The sequence below is a fragment of the Camarhynchus parvulus genome, chromosome 2, assembly GCF_901933205.1.
Source record: "Camarhynchus parvulus chromosome 2, STF_HiC, whole genome shotgun sequence".
NCBI classification, from domain to species: Eukaryota; Metazoa; Chordata; class Aves; order Passeriformes; family Thraupidae; genus Camarhynchus; species Camarhynchus parvulus.
In genome coordinates, this window is record NC_044572.1 from 89,822,019 (window position 1) to 89,834,062 (window position 12,044).

The 12,044-nt window shown below is 41.1% G+C and overlaps 1 protein-coding gene across 2 annotated transcripts in view; it reads right to left on the reverse strand.

The window, feature by feature from the left end:
* Positions 1–9,209: 9,209 nt before the first annotated feature.
* Positions 9,210–12,044, reverse strand: part of ANKS6 (ankyrin repeat and sterile alpha motif domain containing 6) — a 42,576-nt gene continuing 39,741 nt past the window's right edge. For both annotated transcript variants that reach the window (XM_030971507.1, XM_030971508.1), the window contains exons 17-18: positions 11,002–11,047; positions 9,210–10,812 (exon numbers count right to left, since the gene is read on the reverse strand). In XM_030971507.1, coding sequence (XP_030827367.1) covers positions 10,803–10,812; positions 11,002–11,047 — 56 coding nt within the window. In that variant the 3' untranslated portion in view covers positions 9,210–10,802. The remainder of the gene's footprint in view (positions 10,813–11,001; positions 11,048–12,044) is intronic.

Sequence of the window (12,044 nt, forward strand, 5' to 3'; positions counted from 1 at the left end):
CTTCCCCAGCACCACTTATCTCTTGGGCATTCATATGTGAATCTTGTCAAGATCTACTGCTGAGTTTTCAAGCGTCAGATTTAGGATGAAAGATTTTTAGAGAAGTATCTCACAAACAAACTTTCAAGAGCTGATTGATGTTTGAGATACCTTGCTCTCACTAAGACAATGTAGTTTGTTCAAATTAGTTTACAAGATTTCTCATTTCAGCTCATTAAAAACACAAATGCTGGATGCTAATAACTTATGGAGGGTGCTTTTTATGTATCTCTTTGGAACATGTTCTGTGTTCCCTAGCACTATTTGCATTTATTATGTGAAAAGGGTTGAATTTAGAAAAGAGAAGGCTTCCATACAGTATTTCAAGAGTATTTAAGTCATGTCTTTAACATTCTACCTACAGAAGATGCAGAAGTCTTAGCAAAGACTGTGCATGTTTTAAACATGCACATTTTCAATCCCATAGAATTACACATGCTTTGAGCACCTATCTCCTCCAGGTAAACCAGATAAATCCTTTTCTAAATCCAAACCTAATGATTGTGATTATTCTTCAGATAAAAGCTCATAATATAACACAAACATACTTTTCAAGCAAAATACTATACAAAATGGTAAAACCGAAAGGCTTATTTAGCAAGGCCCTGTTTGTGCGGCTCACCCTCCATGTTAGAGGATTTCCTTTCCTGGTAAGAAACAAATTCACCTTTCTTCCCAAAACCATCCTGAATGAAACACTTGTCAAGAGCAGGAAACATGCTGATAACTTGGTGGCCACCTGTCAGTTGGGCACTGGTCCAGTGTTACTGATTTCACAGAGGCTGCAGAAAAAGCTGTAGTAGAAGCCATAGGCCACAGAAATCAGCTTGCAGTAACTTCCAGGTGTAACTGACATAGGATTAATAGATCCAATTTCCCAGATGGAGTAGTTTACTTGTGGTGCAAAATTTTAAGTCTCCCCATTTCAGAACATCATCTCTTTGCAAGCTGAAACAAACTGTAGACACATGTTCCCATTTCTTAAATTACCCTTGCTCTGATGTCATCCATGGCATGATTTTAAGACTACATAAATAAAATAAATGCCTGAATGTTAACCAGGCACTGAGCAGAAATATGAGTAAGAACTGGTTCTGCTCGTGACTCTAAGTAAATGTAAGCATTGTAAGACTTATTTTCTAGCTTCTGTGTAACACCCAATAAAACCCTTGGCCTGGGTCTGTGAAGAATTACCTAGAGCCAAATGGAAGACACAGAAGATGGGTACTTAAATCAACTCCTTGCACATGCCCAAGTAGTTAAACACCTCATTCTGCTTGGATTTACAGTAATGCCTCCCGCATGCTAGAATTACCTAACAGCTCTCCAATTTTTATCTTAAAGCCAGTCAGACCACTTCTCTATCCCACTGCTTGCCACCAACTGAACAAGTGTATTAGCTATGGCTCCTGTGGCTCAAGAGATGCCATTGTCACTATAAAATTTTCATATTAGCATAATCAAGCAGTTTCCAGAGCAGTTTGGCTCAACTTAAGGAGCCATTGCTGAAAGACAGGAAAAGGAATAGCTGCTGAATACACCAATATTCTATTGTCAAAATTATATAGAGCACTTGCTCTTTACATTGTTTAATTCAGTTTGGAAACTGTACCTTTCTGATGATGAAGACAGGTCACAGAGCTTTAGAGATGAAAATGAGCACCTTCAATCCCCTTAATTTATAAAGTATTTAAATCTTTGTACTTCTGCAAGAGCTGTCACTTGCATTATTTGTCCTTCTCTCTTTAATGGATAGTTGTAGTTCCCCTACGTTGATCTGAAATCTGACACATTCTTTTCTAATTAAGGACATCTAATGGGAAAGTTACACTTTCCCATGATGCCTACTACAATAAATCCTTCTAATTATTAATGTATCTAGGCAAGTGACATCTCATTATTTGGGTGAGTTCACAAAACCATTTGACAGGGAATAATGATGACTCAACGCCAAACCTAAATTTGGAAGAATTTAAGCAGATCAGAGATTTTTCACTACCATAAATATTTTTGATTCAGATGGTTTAAACTAACAGATACTCAGACTGGAGGGTGCAGAACAGTTATACCTCTTCCCACTGCAATGGGAATGCCGACTGCAATGGAGAACAACACTGGTGTGTTTCGAAGTGTACCTGCGAATATGCTGTTCCTGCCACAGTTCCCTTTCTTGATCTTTCTGCACCTTACGTCTACAGCAAATACACAATGTAATGACTGGAGCAGAGAATGCACTAGGGCAGTTTTAGACAATATTTAAAACTTGATTTCACATTCACTCACTGGTATCATTTTGTGAGTTCTCCTTTCCTACACACAAACAGGAGAGGGCTTGGATCCCGGTGCCTGTTCGGAGAGTTCACCCACTATTCTGTGGAGCTGTCAGCGCATCACCCTACACTGAGCAATTGCGTTAGGTGGGGAGAGGCTGCCAGAACACGCTCCGAGGGCGGCCTTAGTTGTGCCACTGCGGGTGGGCTCCTCAGCCGCCCTCTGCCAGTAAACCTGGAGACTCTGCTCAGGGCACAGCAAAACCAAGGCCTTGCAGTCGCTTCAGGAGCATCTCACCACCCAAGCCACGCTGTTGCTGCCGGGGCAGTCACAGTGCCGTGTTCCCAGCCCCCTTCCCGGTCCTTGGGGCACAGCTCAGGGCCGGAGGTCGCATCACTGCCCCCTCCACTTCGGAGACCCAGAGAGCTCAAACCGCCCCTGGCTCTGGGAACGAGGCCTTCGCCCCGGCTAGGAAACGCAGGGACGAGACAAGGCAAAGCGAGCTGGAGAGCCCATTAGCTGCACAGCAGCTCGCTGAGGAAAGTGTCACACCAACGGGCAGCCATCCCCAGCCCCGGCCACGCCGGCGCAGCTCCGGCCCATTCCGGGCTCCGTCCCTCACTCGCGAGGTCCGGCGGGCGGCGGCCAACGCCGAGCCGGCAGCGCCCCCTGGCGGGCGGCCGCCGCCATGGCACCCCTGGCTGCGCGGCCGGGCCGGCCCCTGGCGCTGAGGGGCGGCCCCAGCAATGTCACCTCTCCTCCTCTGGCTGTGATCATTATTATCAAGGTGCTGCAGCGCGCCTCGGCTGAGGGGACGGTAATTTCTGGGATTGTCGATAGCAATGAATAATTCAAGGCGCTGCCGCGGAGGCTGAGGAGGCCGAGATAAGGGTACCGAGAGATCAGCGGAGGCTCCAACTTTTTAAAAGTGAAAGGGAGAATGTTAAACTCGATCCCTGGCGCCCGTATCAGGCGGTCCTCACATCCTGGAATGCTCTGTGCACCCCTCCGGTCCCGGTGGGATGCTGGAGGATGCAGGGTCCAGCAGCTGACCTCAGGTGGCCCAGTGCTCAAGGCAGGGTAATCTGGGAGGTGCGAGCTGTCTGTCCCTGGGAAGTGCGAGCTGTCTGTCCCTGGGAGGTACGAGCTGTCTGTCCAGGGCTTCATCCCCTCAGGTCTCGAAATCCTGCAAAACTGAGAGCTGCACAGCCCTGTGGACAACCTGCTGTGCTGCTCGGCTGTCTTTGGGGAGAAAAGCATCACTGATCGGCAGTCTCGTTCCAAGACTGTGGCAATTGACTCCCATCCTCCCACCCTACAGCACTGAGAAGAGTCTGACTCCATCTTCTTGACAACCACCCTATAGGAATGAGAAGGCTGCTGTCTTCACTAGCTGCATAGCTATCAGAGGGTCACATGTAGCCCTCTTTGCACCATGCTGAATAAACCCAATTCCCTCAGCCTCTCCTAACAGGGCAAGAGCTCCAGTGCTCAAGTATTTTAATGCCCTTACTGGATTCATTTTAGTTTATCCATTGTTTTCCTGCATTGCTTTCCTGTGGATCCCCCGATTCGATGGAGTGGGGCCTAATAAATGGTAATCAGAGAGGGATTGTCTCCTCTCATTCTGTGGCTGCTGGCCTTCTTTGCAGACAGGCTGTACTCCTGTCTTATGTCCACCAAGGCCCCCAGATCCTTTTCCACAGAGCTGATTCCCATCACTCTGCCTGTGTTGTTGCTCAGGGCTCTTCCTTCCCAGGTGAGGGAGTTGACATTTTGTAAAGTTTCTGCTGGATAAACCACTGAGGTACTATTACTACTATTATCTAAGCTTGACCATCCAACCAGTTTTTTATCTGTCTAGTTATCCACTCATCCAAACTGTGGTATTTCACCTTGGATATAGGAATACTGTGAGATAGGGTGTTAAAAGCTTTGCAAAAGTCAAGGTGCTGCCCTTGCATCCCTAAATTCAGACATTTTGTCATAGAAGGCAATCAGATTGGTCAAGCAGTTGGCAACCTTACGCTGATTCTTGCAGCTTTCACCATGAATCTTGGGAAGGAGCATGATCCAAAGCCGGGGAATGGTGGTGCTCCTATCTGGGCACCAACACAATTGTGAATGTTTCAGTAGTGTTTTTAATCTCTCATTTCAACAATTAGAAAATATCAGAAATGTCAAAGAGCAGTCTGCTACTGATACCAATGTTAATTGTTCTTGGAGCATTCTGTTGACAGTGCTGGTGGCTGCAAAACTAGCTAAGGATGGAACATTACCAGCTGTCTATTGGTGAAGGGAAACTCTGGCAGAAAAGTGATTTACTCAATATCACACACGTTGTTGTCAAGCAGGAGCAGAGCTCAGGATGTACTCCCTTCTAGTCACATTCCCAAATTCACCACATAACTAATGCCAAGAACATAGTTTTCCATTCAAACTTTTGAGAAAAATAAATACTTCTTCTATCCAGTGACCTCAGCTTGAGGTTTCATTGCATTATAAATATACATGTCTAACATGCATAACAAAAAAGCAACACAATGGTGAAGTGAATTATCTGGATTGCAACATGCACTTGGCTCTGATAATAAGCACTTACATATGCTCATTGGGGAATGTTAAAAAAACTAGGATGACAGACTGAAAAAAGCTGGTACATGAACAGAGACAGCAAAGCTGGCAAAAATATTGTTGTTGCAAATGGAAAGTAAATATTTATTTTATGTTTTTACGGGAAATTTCTACATGTGTGTGGTTTTGTTTTGATTTTAAAAATACTACATTTTAACATAAATATATCTATACAGCTCTCATTCATGGTTAAAACTTTCTGTGCAATTTTTTAACTTTAAAATGCAAAAAGCATAGGACAGACAGACTTTCCCCTCTTCCCTTCCTGAATCAAGCTTGTTTCACCTAGGATATCACTTGTGTGTCTTTGCCAGACGTCTTAAAGGTACAACACAAATAGATGTTCTCTCTCTGTGATAAGTAAACTTAAAGGAATTTAGTGCAACATAGGGAGCCAGACATAGAAAGTGAAAACAGCATAGTACAGATTTCCATCCTATCATCAGCTCTGCCTTCTGTATTTGCGAGTTGTTTGGCATGCTCTGCTTGTGAAATGGCTGTGCAAGGCTTCTAATGTTGCATGTTGTCTGCAGGAGAGAAATGAGGAGTTTCTCATGCTGTGCTTATGTACAATTGTCCCAAATTAATTTAAAGTATTCACATGTACATAATAGCTAACATATGACAAGGCTATTGCTAATCTCCACATAATAAACAGGCTAAATCATCGGCTTAGTTTTGTTGATATATCTAACCAATTGTTAGATATAGGTTTTCTAGGTTGTTTTTTTTGTAGTTTTCTTTTGTCCTCTTCGTCCCCTCATCTCTATAAATGAACTGCTCTTTGTGTTGCTTTGATCCAGCAGAAAACGAAGATATTATAAAACAAGTACTTTAATAACATTTGTAATATTTATCAAATAACTACTCATCAGACTAGAATGGCAAGGCCTTCCAAGGTGTTAAAACAATGGCATAATGAATGCCAACAAGGAAGGCGAGGCACCAACAAAATTAAAAATATATTTAAAGCAACACAACAAACATGTTCTGCAGCTCCTTGTCTAAGAACATACCTATGGTTTCCTTGCATGCACCATGTTTGCACAGAAAGTATGCAACCAGACACGGTAGGTGGGATACTTAATTTCTAGATTATTTTAGCCCAGATTCTTTTGCAGTTTTCTGCACTTCAATCCACTGTGTCTTGGATGTGGTAGTTACACAGGTACAAATCAGGCCAGTATTTGGCTCTTTAGTTCAGTACTTATTTACTGAAAGGTAAAAGGGGACATTTCTTTTTATCGCAATGTCTCAGCAAGCATCTTTCCACAAGTAGAAAACCATTATTATGTTTAAACAGTGCTATCACAAAACCCAGCACATTTAGGAGCTGTCATGGGGCACTGCCTAATCTGAGACCACCACTGCCCTCTAAACTGAGCAAAGAACAGACACTACTAATGTTAGAAGTCAGTATCTTTGTCTGATCATCAAAGTTTACATTTCAGAATACTTGAGAAGGTGCACCTCTCCTCCCACAGAGGAAATAAGGAGGAGCTTGGTTGCAAGTAATTATTGCTGTGCAGAAAACGGCACTTGGAGCAATTGGCTTCCCTGGGAGTTGGACCCATGTCTGCTGGCTGGCTGAATGACTAGTCAGCATGACTTCACAGTCTGTCATCTGGATAAAACACAGGAAACCACCTGTGCCTACTCTAAGGAGAGGCATTCTGTTATTGCAGGATTTACTATCTATTTCTGAATCTAACAGCCTGTTTCCTAACAGTGCACTGACTTGATTTAGTTTTATTGTACTTGGCAGTGTGATGAGTGGCAAGAGTGAAGTTATGCAGGGCTAGGAAATACAGGGCATATTGCAGTCTTCAGTATGTACTAGGTCCTTTTCCTCTGAATATTCAGACCCTGACAAACTCTCAGCATTTTAAAAGACCATTGCCCACTTCATCATAATGCTAGATTTGCTTGAATGCTGATAACACAAGTGTTGGCAAATTTTAGCTGCAACCTGTTCACTCTCTTTGTCCAAGGAATTAGAAGGTAAACCCCAAAGTTTATGTATCTCTGTGTAAACTGAGAAGTAACACAGCATGCCCAGAGAATGGTAACCATGAATGCTGTTGCTGTGCAATGAAAACAATGGGATGCTTGGAATAGAGCTGACAAACCACTACGAAATTCACTGTAACAGGACGTCTATAAACCACCAAAGGATGAGCAAGGTGTCGTATGCGTGGCATCCATTGTTTGAGGGGCACATGTAGGCAAAATATCCTTCCATGGCATTCCAAGAGATGTATGACACAGACAAGTCCATGGGACCTGATGTGGTGCACTCTACAAATACTGAGGGAGCTGTCTGGTGTCATTGCAACCCTGCTTCAATTATCTTTAAAAGGTTGTGGTGATTGGCCAAGGTTTCTGCACAATGTAAGAAAACATGTCATCTCTATCTTTATAAATAACAAAGAAAGAGGATTCAGGGAACTGAACCGTATCAGTCTCACCTTGACTTTGGGGAATGTGATGGAGAAAATAACCCTAAAAAAACCTTCCAATTATTTTAAGATAGTGTTTGGGAGTAGTCAGCACAAATTCACATCAGAGGAAATCATGTCTTAACAAATCTGATAGCTTTCTATGAAGAGCATCTCACTGGAGGATGGAACACCAATGGACAGGGTCCCAAGCAACCAGACCTAGGTGGTCTGCTTCAGCAGGGGGGGCACTGGACAAGATGTACCCCAAAGGCTCGTTCAGCTCAGTCATTCTGCCATTGTGTAAAATGTATCTGTGGCATTGCTAAGGACTACAGTTTGTTTGTGTGCTTGACATACACCAAACAAGCAATTCAAATGCATGATAGGAGATAATACAATGTTTTGGGAGCATCTATAAACTGGAGCTCTCTTTTGTATTCTGTGGCCCAAGCAGCTGGAAAAGTGGATCTTTGCTTACACCATTTAATTACTAGCACAGAGAATGACACTTTCTGTTTGCTCTAGGTAAAGGTATAGGAGCAACAGATTTTGAACTAAGTCTGTGATAAACAGTAAGTGCTTTGGCATCCTGAGCTGCTGCAGTAAGTGAATCCCAGGGCATTCAATATTAATTCTGAGTATTCAGAAAAACAAAAAAAAAAACTAAAAGAGAGGCAGATCCTGGAAAGAAAACCAGAAATCCCAATCTAGCAGTTGTACTTCTATCTCTAGCTTTTATTCAATTTGTTTTCCATTTATTCATTCTTCCCATTCTTAGGAAGAATGCCATTCTTAATGGCAGCAGAGAGTGACTTGGAAAAAACATATGGAGAAATCTATGTAGAACAGTTGAAATCAGGTCTGTTGTGATCAAACCTAGCACACTGTTGGCTGCTGTCTGGGCAATGGTTTTGTTCCATAACTCAGAAAACCAGGAAATCTCTGCACCAGCTAATTGGAGGCTACCAATTCTGTGGGGTAACAAATCACATAGGGTTATTAAAAACAAGAACTCACAGCCATGCATCAAGTGTATATATGAGCACAGAATATTTTTAGGTTATTTATAAGGAATTTATCTTGAATGGGCCTGCTTTCCAACACTCACATTAACCTGTTTTTCACCTTCAAGAACCTTGCTCCTGTACAGGACTAGCCTGTGCTTCTGCTAACAGTCCTGATATCCCACTCCTCTTAAGACCAGACAGACCTATTTTGAACATAGTTACGAATAAAAACTCAAGAGAAGTAAGAGGCCAATTACAATGCTATAGGTGCAATGCTGGGAATATGGCAATCATACTTCAAATATCTGTTTGCTTTTGTTTTTATAACTGCGTGTTAACTCCATTAAGTTTTAATGCACACTGGAATGCTGTGAATGACAAAAAATTGACAAAAAAAGTGGCAAAAATTGCTTTGAAACAATTCCTTGCTGTGACACTTTAAGGAGGACATTGCGTTAACAGTTTATTTCAATAATACAAACTTCTGAGAGACTGGAAATTAAGTGTTCCAAATGAGCTTTAAATATAGCACAAGAAGTCTCGGTTTTAATGGACAAAACCTGTTCCCACTAAATGTACCCTTGTACTGCCAAGAGGGCTTTGAAATAAAATAAAGTGGCAAGTTTGAGGCTATTAGTGCCAGAGTCAGACAAGCCAAGCAATTGTAAATTAAGCTGATCTCAGTATTAAAGAAATCTCTTTGCATGAACTCTTATGTTCCCCTTCACTCTGGAAACCAAGGTTATTCCCTTGAGAAGGTACCTGGCTTCTAAGGCATTTGCTGAAGCATGAGAAATACGATAGATGACTGCTTGAATAATTTCCAGATAACAAAGTATCTTTATTTAAAATCAGATCTTCATTAATGCTCAAAGTACAGAAAAAGAAAATTAAATTCAAAGAAACTTATAAAAGCTTCTTGTAAAATAACAGTACTCCTCAGCAAAATCTTAGGTTAATAACTCCAGATTAGTCAGACCTGTAACACTAGACTGAATCATAACAAGAACTGGTTTTTGTAGGATTTTCTTCTTTGGTAAAACCCAGAAGGTATCACTTTTCATTATGAGGTAAGCAAAGTTTGCCAACAAAGATTTTCATTTAAACTGAAAAGGAGGACACAGAAAATGAACAGTAAACAGGAATAAAAAAAACAGGAATTAAAAAAAAAAAGCTTTCGCCTTTGAAAGTCTGTGACAAATCAGGACAAGACAATGAAACTACAGTCCCCATCTCTGAATGGTCTCTTTGTCCAAGTGACTGCAATGAATAACCTGATCATAACCCTCATGTAGTGTCATGTCTGGCATCCCTTCTGGGATGCCTTAGGGCCTGGCAAATGCCAGCAGAGGTCTGAACAACTGAATCAAACTCCTGGTCTAGCCCAGAGAGATACTGGGTTTTGAGGCCCTGGTGATGGTACCCACAAGACCTCCGCTGCCAACAGCAGAGTTTAAAGAGCTGCCCGTGCCAGCCCTGACACACAGACACACAATACAGGACTCTGTCTCAAACTTATCTCCTCTCAAAGGCAGAAAAAGCAGCCATGAACTGTCAGGAGCATGGAGAAATGTAAAATCTTTAGTTATATACTGAGAGCACTCAGGTAACTGGAGCTCAGAGATCTTCTTGCAGTGCCTGAGTACCTGCAGTACTTGAGTCTTCAGAAAGATAAACATAGTGTCAGAGGCTTCTGATGAACTGTATTTTAATTCCTGATGATTTGCATTTTAACTGCTTAACAAAAATGATATTTACTAAGCAGAAAATTATTTCTACTTGTAATTACTGTAACTTTCATTTCAAACCTGCTACAAAATCGTTATAAACATGTATCTTTAAGGATATACCAGTGTTACTATTCAAAAAAACCCCAGCCAATATCATGTAAATGGTTTTATTCTCAAAAAATTAGTTAGCAATATAAAATATTTTAACATTCTTTCTGTTTAAATATTGGTGACAGATTATGCATTTACTCAAATAAAGTGGTGTTTTTACAAATAGGTATTTTGTTTTTACTTTTAGTGCTGTTCTAACCTCATAATACTGAATAGATAAAATATATTTTGGTTATTGAAGAATGCAGCATTACTTCTCCTTTGTATTTCTTCCCATGAAATCATTACATTTTCAATCTAGACTCCTTTATCTGTATCCAATCAAGAGGCATATTCAGCTTATGTATTTCCCCATGTAGAAGGGGATCACAATTTGTGGCGTCCTTCTTGCCTTCTTCCACGCTTTTGGTTCCTCTTGACTTGTGCCCATGTTGGTCTCCTGTGGGTTCTTCATCTACGGGCAAGAGTGGAATGGAACATCCATCTTCTTGCACATCACCCATTCTTCCTGCTCTTCTGACTTTGTTCTTCTTAAATTCAGACCACTGTTGCCTTGAAGAATTCAACACTTAGGTTGAACTATAGAGGCAATCTCTTTATTATTTTCTTTGCCTTTCTGTGGGCTTTCTATTTTAAGCACGTTACTGCAGAAAATCCTATGTCAGTGTAGTCAGGACTAACTTTTCAAATTTTCATTTGTATGGATTTACTTAGTCAGATGGCAAGCTTCACCATAAAAATAAAACCCACTTTTGTTCCAGTAGCTACCTTTTAGAAGAAGCGGCTTCTTGTGGTTTTAAAGAGCAGCCAGGAGCTGTAAGAGGGGAAAAAAAAGAAGCCTGAAAAACTGTAATCAGCAAGACTCACAACTGTAAACAAGAAAGTAATTCCACAACTACTGGAAACAGACCCACATTTCCCAATGTACATGTTATATCAGTATCTAACAGTTCGATCCTGTAATTTGTTTTACTCGTCTTAAGCCATCTCCTTTAAGGAGAAGGTATGAAAAGTCAAACTCATGTGTGAAAAAGTGACCTACTGCCACAAAGTTTCAAGTATCCCTCTTTTCTCAATGTGCACCTTTCCAGTAAGTGATTATCTGAATCCTGTATGATTTTTATATGCAAGTCTGTATTGATTTTGCTCCTATTTTTACTTCTCTCTCTTCAATCTCTAACTCCCTCCACTGGATAATTTCCACTGGATATTTTTGAGTCTGAATCCGAAAATGAAAAGTGAATGCACAAACAATTCTGTATCTGCAGATACATATGTATCTATCAATATACGTAACATACTATAATATGTGAAAAGAAACTGGAGGACCAGAATTTCCACTAACTATAGACTGCATGGCATCATATTCTTTTTTCATCATAGGTATAGCTACTCTTCATTTAAACTTTTGTCTGGAGAATATTCAGTTTATTCTCCTGCCTTTGTTCATTGCTGCTACCAGATGTTTGCATTTTCTCTTTTCTTCCCACCTATCAGAAGTGTTGTTTAGATGGGGGAGAGCAGCTGGATGCCTGTACTAAATGACAAGGCTGATCTTTCTCTTTCAGACATTTCAATGAACTTGGCAATAAAAGGCAAACTAAGTTAACTGGTAGTCAGCTTTACCTCCAACCAATCTTAATGGGATTTTTCATAATGAGTTGAAGAAATATCCTAGCAGAAAAAGATTGTGTCCTTCTGAGTACAAACCTTGGATGCTCTCTTGCATTTTTTCATGTAATTTTTGTAGAAATGGCAAATTCTGTTGCAAGCCATAAATGGGCAAGGGAACATCCATGAAGTGTTTCCAT